Here is a 9,387-nt window from a genome sequence, read left to right on the forward strand (position 1 = left end):
ACAAAAACAAACAGTTTATACTAAGAATAGTAAGTAAACTCTACAAACAGGGCCCTTCTCTAAAAATAGTTACGCTGAGTGCTTATAAATTGCTACCATTAAATAATATAAACAAAGTAATAACATTAACATTTTGCTAGATTAAACTATTATGGATAAATATAGTATATACGCAAGTCACGACAACACTGACCAAACCACATAAGCTCTTTTATTTACACCAGCTTTCCATTGTCATGGACAATCTGCTTAAATAATATGATGCTAATCGATAAATAATAAGCAGTCCAAGCTAGAAAAGGTGAGGATGTGAACTACGTTCCCAGCTAGAGCTCTCCATCTAAGAGCTTTCCAATCAGTAGCTCTGCCGCTTATGCAATCTCATGGTTGACCACTATTGAAGATAAGGAGGAAAGGAAATAAATAAAGTAGGAATACACCTCAAAAAGGTCTTTAAGTTGCTTTATATTTGTCACATGTACACTACAGCACAGTGATTTTATTTGTTTTTTGCATAACACAGCGATGTTGGGAGTTGAGGGTTAAGAGCCTTGCTCAGGGGCCCAAGAGTGGCAGCTTGTTGATACCCATGATTGAGCCAACAATCAGTAATTGGAGCCTTAACCACTGAGCTGCCACCTCCTTTATTTGTCCCAAATAGCTCAATGGAAAAACTTTTCTTTACATATTCTAGCTTGTTAGAAAGTTCGGGTCAGAGTGGAGCCATGCTACAGCACCCCTGGAGCGAATAAGTGTTACTCAGGGCCACAATGGTGGAGGCCTGGCCCTTAAACCCCTCCAACCTTTTGTTCAGTAATAGTGGGCCTTAACTGTTAAGTCAAGAATGTGTATGTGAACATTGCAACAGCTTTACTATCTATTTATTTAATTTATTAGAATCAGCCAGAAACTTGAATCCAGTTTTAAGGCAACCTCAGACCCAAAAGCAGCCTACAAGCTCACAACATTTTATTTGGCACCTGCAGGCAAATGATTCAGGTCAGCATGTGTTGACCAGGGAAGTGCCTGCTTCCTATTATTTACTTCCATGTTTCAACACCTCGGCTTCTATTAGGTGGGTCCTTTCTGACAGCCTGTGGCCTTGACTCAATATATTTCCACGATGTGGTTTTGGATTTCCCACTTGTCACAACCACACAAAGTTCCCCTTCTAACGCAAAGCGATGTCATAGCAGACCTGGCTTTCAGAAATGCGTCCTAGTGCTTAGATACATGACAGGCTGTGAGCTAAAAACAGAACTTCCACTAGCTGCCATGGTTAACAGGAGCATGTTAAACGCAACCCCTGCACACTCGTGCGGTTGAGGAGTCAATTACCAGATTCTTGTAATGCGTCTGCATTGGAAACATCCTGTATGCGTTAAAGCAAAGGGTAAGATTTGTCATATGTGAGAATTAATTAGCATAGCATTCACGAATCAATTTAGAGGTAATGGAGAGAATCTAAGGGGTGAGATTCCAAGCCCCAACACCCACGAAGGCAACCTAAAAAAAGGAAAAACACCATGCTCACAGCCTAGCATTGGTGGACAGTGTTTTGCCGGATGTCAGGCTGTGGGACTCACTTCCAGATGTTTTACGTTATTCTGCATGGAAGCCAAATATTCCCAGGCTCCCCCACAGGGTATTTCTCTCAGTTATATTTCATCCAAATAGCACTCACAGTACTCATAGTGCTCCTACTGCATCATACAGTATATCTACATGCAATGCCGCACACACTGGTTTCATTATTTAATGTACCGTTAATGTAAGTTCTTTTCAATCACCCAAATTAGAGTTTGTCTCTTTAAATGGAACCTGTTGATGCCTTCGCAGCTGTAATTGCAATGCAATCTGCTGCGTTTTGTTCGCTAATAGAGATAATTAGTCACTCGGCATCATGACTGCATCAAGTTTGTCATTCTCCTTTTCACGGCCTTCAGAACACGTCCTAGGTTCCTGTCGGATTAATCGAAGCCGGCTGATAAGTCACTGCATTTCAAATCCGAGAAGCATTTAAGGTCTTCATTCGATCTCTTACCCTATACAGGGGAGTGTCAAACGCTGACAAACTCCCAGTCATTTATCGTTTTATAGAGACATATGCATGTTAGATTTGCTTCTATTCTTTGCTAACATTGTTTTTATTGAAAAATCCACAGTTAGCATGAATAGCATAGCTTTACACACACTTGGTGTCTGGACAGTTTGTTTCTCCAAACATTTAGCTGAAATACTTGGCCTCTTGTAAAATTCGCCAAAGGTGTTCTGTTCTAGTTGGAGATTTCTTTCTGATTTTCTGATCCATTTCATCCCAGAACAGTTCAATAGGATTTAAGTACGGTGACTGGGCAGGCCATTTCATGAGAGGTAACACTTCAGTCGACTCTTTTGCTCTCTAAATAATGATTACAGAGCTTGGACTTCGGGTTCTTCGGGTCATTAACTTGTTGTTCGGTAAAGTTGGTTCTAGTCAGCTGCATTGTGTTGAAGTAAGCAATAGTAGCCATGTTGGTTCAGTTTTTTTTTTTCACCTGGAATAAGTCACCAACCTTCCCTGCTCCAAAACATCCCCAAACCATTACGCTTCCACCTCCATGTTTGACTGTTCATGACTGTTCAACATTTTCTCTCCTGTTCTACATCTTATATAAGTTCTTCTATTAGAGCCAAAAATATCAAATCTGGACTTAACTGTCCAAAGAACTTTGTTCTAGACTCTTATTGTCCAATTCCTGTGTGATTTTGCCTTTTATCTAGTTGTTGCATTGAAAAAAATGCATGTGTCTCAAAAACCCTGAAAGACTGATTTCTTTGGTCAGAATCTGTTGATTAACTACACTTTGGGCTTAAATTGTGATTTCTAGAAGTTTCATAATTATGGAGTCTTGAGTGTCAGTGCTTCCTAAGAGGTAGGATAAACGGCTGCATTTTTAAGTTTCTCTTTTTGTTGCCATGTTTTTTCTTTTTCTGCAAAATGCTTTTTTTTTTTAATAGTCTTATTTTTTTCTGGACTGTGGGAGGAAACCAGAGTACCCAGAGAAAAACCCCAATGCTCTCGGGGAGTTTTTCCTCGCCACAGTCGCCACCGGCTTGCTCATCAGGGAAAAACTTACACTTATAAAGAACATATTAATTTTTTTATTATTAGTTATCATGGCATGGGTTTTGTTGTTGTTGATGTTTTGTTTAGTTGCACGCCCTTTACTGGCGATCGTTGTGAAATCATTTTCAAATTCTTATCACAGTTCCTCTATGAACATGTGGCCAATATCTCAGCCATAACTGATATATGCCGAAGTTGCTTTTCGATCGAATCATTTCCTTAAAAACGATCAACTTCCAATAGAGCTAATACCTGCAACATCTTAAATGGCACCACAAATTCTCCAAACCTGTGTCAGTAGCCCAGATGTTCCATTAATCAAGTTCACAAGTTAATCAAGGCTTTCAGTGGTGTCTGTATATCAAAGCAATGTGTGTGAAGATAATAAAAGAAGTAGAAGATCTTCTGAAAGCTGTTTTTCTTCTCAACCTACAATACCTTATTGTGACTTACTGCTGGTTGTAATTGTGTGTAAAATCAATTAACGTGATTACACAATACATGTAAATAATAATCATCCTAATCTTTCATAAGGCATGTTTTGTCCGACTAGACCCTTTATTGTAATAAGAACAAAAGTTCTTTAAGGAAAACTCAAACCAACTTTGAGAAGCTAAATACATTTGAAGATTTTATCTCAACAAGGAACCTGCACTGGCAGAAAAAACAAGCTGTAGAATGTGGTTATCAGATAGGACAACATTTGAAATCAGCCCATGGATGGATGAGTTGAAGAAGAAAACGCTCGTTGTGTCCTTTTTTTATTTTTAAATAACAATGCCTCAAAACAAAATCATAAGCTTGGATTTTCCAACACATATTTTAAACGAAAGGAGATTCACCAAAACATGACCTTCGCTATGTCATGATCCAGCTAGCACCTAACAATGTAGGCTTGGTATCCATGAACTGACTTCATAAGAGTCCACAAAATGTTTTTTTACAATGATCAAAAATCGTGTCCCTGTTCTCCATGGTCCTGTTAGGGCAGGGGTCAGCAACCTTTTTAAAACTGAGTGCTACTTCTTGGGTACTGATTAATGTGAAGGGCTTCCAGTTTGATACACACAGTTTTCAGTTTGATCTAAAATTTAAAAAAAATGCTCAGTTTACCTTTTATTATATGTTATTATTAATAATTAATGATATTCATCTATGTGAAGACACTGATCATGTTAATGATTTCTCAATAATTATTAACAATGATTTAACAAAGTTAAAAAAGCTATTTTTAGCTACTCATGTGGTCCTTGAGGGCTACCTGGTTTGTGACCCCTGTGTTACAAACCAGGGGTCAGATGATGTATACCTAGCAAAAGGTAAATTAATTTAAACACTCTACGTGTACAGCAAGTCCAGTTTTTAAAAACCAAAAATCCTTGAGGCATTTTGTAAATGATTTAGCTGAAGGAAACTCGATGAGAAAAGCAAATCTTCAACCTTCATCGATTTACCCCGTAAAAAAAACTACGCGTTAACATGGTTTGTTGACCAACACACCCATTAATTCCTTCCCCAAACTCTTGCATCAAATTTGGAAGCACACCGTTTTATGTCGTTTACAACTTCCCTTTACTTTAACCTGTTTCAGCATGACAATGCCTATGAGCACAAAGCCAGCTCCATGAAGACATGGTTTGACAAGTTTGAAGTAGGAAAACTTGAGTGTCCTGCACAAGAGCCCTGACCGAACATGAACTGGATGAACTGGAATAATAACCATGCCCCAGGTTGACTCACCTAACATCTGACATTACGCTCTTGTGGCTGAATGAAGGAAAAAAAACACAGCCATGATCTAGAAAAAAGCTTTCTCAAAAGCATTGAGCAGTAAAACGGTGATTAAATATGGAATGGGATGTTCAACAAGCAGGTAGATTACGATCCTGATGTAGGTGAAGTGAGGAGGCCTGGGGTGCAGTCAGCATTCGATTCATCCCAAAGGTTTTCAATAGGGTGTAGCAGGAAACTCATGATTTTTTAATCCAACCCATGTACTGTATGATATCTTCATGGAAATTGCTTTGTAGACAGGGATATTGTCATGCAGGAAAGAGTTTGGGTCTCCTAATTCAAGTAAGGGGGAAAGTATACAGACATCCTTTACAACTTAGTTTGAGGAGGAACCACATGCGGCTGAACAAATCAGTTGTCCAAGACTTTATTTCAGTGTGTATTCCTTGGTGTGACGGAAGAAGAAACACGTACTGTAAGGCTGGAAAAATGTCTGATGTCTCAATGAAAGGTCTACAAGAAGATTCTTAATGAAATCAGGGTTCTTTAAGGAACTCCTGCTGAAAGTCTGGAGACCTGACCCTTTAAAGAGATTTTATGAGGAGTTGCTGGCTGGTTATTTAGAACCATGGTTGTTCTACCTTCAAGACTATATTCAAGAAGAACCCCATATGGCTGGAAAAATCAGTCCAAAATCTCAATATAATGTGTCTACAAGAAAATTAGGGTTCTTTAAGGAACTCCTGCTGAAAGTATGGAGACACGACCCTTGAAAGAGATATTATAAGGAGTTTGGCACTAACAGATGGTTGTTTAAAAAACATCTGTCCTACCTCCAAGACCTGAACGTAACTTGATGGGAACCATCCGGTGACTCCATCCTTCTCGCCCTCCCACCATCCGCCGGGCAGCGCGCGCGTGATGCGGATCAGCTCCCCGGGCTGGAAGCGCAATCCGCACTCGTGCTGCTCGCCGCTGAACGCGTACAAACTCCGACACAGCGATCCCGACATCGCAAAGTAAACTTCCCCTGCGCGCTGACGCTTTCTGTCTTTCCTTCTTTCTTCCGTTCGTCTGCGCGTTAAAAAGCTGCGGGATTCCGACCAGATGCGCTCCTCCAGATGCGCGCGATCGAACCCGGAGACGCGATCCCTATTGGACATGCAGTGAACTGCGTAGGGTGGGGAAAGACACTGGCGACCTCCCAAACACGCTTCTCGATTCGAACATCGTACAGCAGTAACGCCACCTACATGGCAAACCTTTGACACTTTTTAGAAGCAACCACGTGGCTCCTGGGCGTACTTCAATATCAGATGCAATAACAAAATAGAGGTTACAAAACACACGCACGCACACACACAGTTCTAGTACTTTATACTTTATTTATTGTTGCATTTGGTTTTTTTAAACATCCAGTCATTACTTTATGACCATAATGACATCATTTTTACATATTATACTGTATATTATTAATACTATACTACACTATACTATACAACACTATACTCTACTATACTATACTACACTATACCATACTATACTCTACTATACTATACCATACTATACTCTACTATCCTATATTATACTACCCTATACTCTACTCTACTATACTCTACTCTACTCTACTATATCATACTATACTCTACTCTACTATCCTATACTATACAATGCTACACTATACTCTAGTATCCTACATTTACATTTGCATTTGCGGCATTTGGCTTGTCCAGAGCGAGGGCTCAGGGCTGAGGGCCCAGCAGTGGCAGCTTGGTATAGTGGTGGTGGGATTAGAACCTGTGATCTTCTGATCCAAAGCCCAATGCCTTAACCACTGAGCTACCACCTCCCTATACTATTCTATACTACCCTATACTATACTATACAAAGCTACACTATACTATACTATACTATACTATACTATACAACACTATACTCTACTATCCTATACTATACTATACTACCCTACACTATACTATTCTATACTACCCTATACTATACAACGCTACACTATACTATACTATACTATACTATACTATACTATACTATACTATACTATACTATACTATACTATACTATTCTACCCTACACTATACTATTCTATACTACCCTATACTATTCTATACTACCCTATACTATACAACGCTATACTATACTATACTATACTATACTATACTATACTATCCTATACTATACTATACTATACTATACTATACTATACTATACTACACTATCCTATACTACCCTATACTATACAACACTATACTCTACTATCCTATATTTTACTACCCTATACTATACAACACTATACTATACTCTACTCTACTATACTATACCATACCATACTATACTACACTATACTCTACTACCCTATACTATACAATGCTACACTATACTATAGTACACTATACTCTACTATCCTATACTATACTACCCTACACTATACTATTCTATACTACCCTATACTATACAACGCTACACTATACTATACTATACTATACTATACTATACTATACTATACTATACTATACTATACTATACTATACAACACTATACTCTACTACCCTATACTATACAACGCTACACTATACTACCCTATACTATACAACGCTACACTATACTACACTATACTATACTATACTATACTATACTATACTATACTATACAACACTATACTATACAACGCTACACTATACTATACTATACTATGCTATACTATACTATACTATATTATACTATACTATACCATACTATACTATACTATACTATCCTATACTATACTACCCTACACTATGCTATTCTATACTACCCTATACTATACAACGCTACACTATACTATACTATACCATACCATACTATACTATACTATCCTATCCTATACCATACTATATTATACTATACTATACTACCCTACACTATACTATACTATACTATACTATACTATACCATACCATACTATACTATTCTTTACTATCCTATCCTATCCTATACTATACTATACTATACTACCCTACACTATACTATTCTATACCACCCTATACTATACAACGCTACACTATACTATACTATACTATACTATATTATACTATACTATACCATACCATAGCATACTATACTATTCTATCCTATCCTATCCTATCCTATCCTATACTATCCTATACTATACTACCCTACACTATACTATTCTATACTACCCTATACTATACTATACTATACTATACTATACTATACTATACTATACTACCCTACAATATACTATTCTATACTACCCTATACTATACAACGCTACACTATACTATACTATACTATACTATACTATACTATACTATACTATACTATACTATACTATACTCCAGAAACCACAGCAATGATAAACAGTTGTTCATAAAAATGATAATGTTGTTGTTCATGCTGCCATTTTCTTGTTCTTTAACTATGAGATGAGAGAACAGATTAACTAACAGACAGCAGTTTAGATTTCAGAACATTTGTGTTCTGCTTCAACATCCATTCCCATTAACCTAATCGAATTATTAACAGCCATTCCTGAGCTGAAGTGGGTTTGTTTGAGCAGTGGAAATGCTAAAATGTGCAATACAGGGGATACCATAGGACTTGTGAACCCATATAGATGAAGTAAAGAGCCCTGAACTGTCTGTCTGTAACTTAAAAATTCATATTAGCTCAGCAGATGGTTTGTTATGCTACACTGTAATGCTGTATTTCTGACTTTGAAATGCTTTTAAAATGATTTTAAATGATTTTAAAATGAAATGTTAAAAAAGTGCAAACCCATAAAATCAGTGGAGACTTGTGTGACCGTATGTACTTTCTTTATTTCTTTATTCTTTACCAAGCTATATAACAAACTGTACATATGTTCAACTTTATTTTCTTTAAGAAATCAGCTGAAATACTTTACGGTTCATTGTCTTGTTGTATGGTGGAGTCGGTTCTAATTAACCACAGTCCATATGGAATTGCATGGCATGAGTTGGAGTTTGTAATGGTAGCCATGTTGATTTAGTATTCATTTCACCTGGATTAGGTCTCCAACCTTCCCTGCTCCAAAACATCCCCAAATCATTAAACTTCCACCTCAATGTTTGAGTGTAAGGGTGAGGCAGTGTGCTAACATCTTCTCTCCTGTTCTCTGTCTGACAGACGTTCTTCTGTCAGAGACAAAACTGACCGATTTGAGCTTATATATGCACAGAACTTTCTTCCAAAATCCGAAATTCACTGTACAATTCTTGTGTGTTTTTGCCTTTGGCCTGGTTTGTTGCATATAAACTAAAGGAACATGCACGTGTCTTAAGAACCATAAAATAATAGGTTTTTCCAAACCTTTGACAGACACTGTATTTAGTACATGGTGGTTGTTGCTGCTGATGCTTAGTTTGATCCTGAACTCAGGACAGTGTGTAAATAAGTGTGTGTGTGTGTGTGTGTGTGAGTGTGTGTGTGTGTGTGTGTGTGTGTGTGTGTGTGTGTGTGTGTGTGTGTGTGTGTGTGTGTGTGTGTGTGTTGAAAAAGTGTGGTCC

General features: G+C 37.7%; 1 protein-coding gene across 2 annotated transcripts in view; it reads right to left on the reverse strand.

Annotated features, from left to right (window-relative positions):
• The window catches only part of gas7b (growth arrest-specific 7b), a 56,943-nt gene extending 50,764 nt beyond the window's left edge, over positions 1 to 6,179 (reverse strand). The window contains exon 1 of one of the 2 annotated variants that reach the window (XM_083556979.1): positions 5,677 to 6,179. In XM_083556979.1, the coding sequence (XP_083413105.1) occupies positions 5,677 to 6,006 (330 nt within the window). In that variant the 5' untranslated portion in view covers positions 6,007 to 6,179. The remainder of the gene's footprint in view (positions 1 to 5,676) is intronic. The other variant, XM_083556980.1, reaches the window with a different exon arrangement.
• Positions 6,180 to 9,387: the final 3,208 nt, after the last annotated feature.

The sequence above is a fragment of the Silurus aristotelis genome (genome assembly GCF_946808225.1).
Source record: "Silurus aristotelis genome assembly, chromosome: 12".
NCBI lineage: Eukaryota > Metazoa > Chordata > Actinopteri > Siluriformes > Siluridae > Silurus > Silurus aristotelis.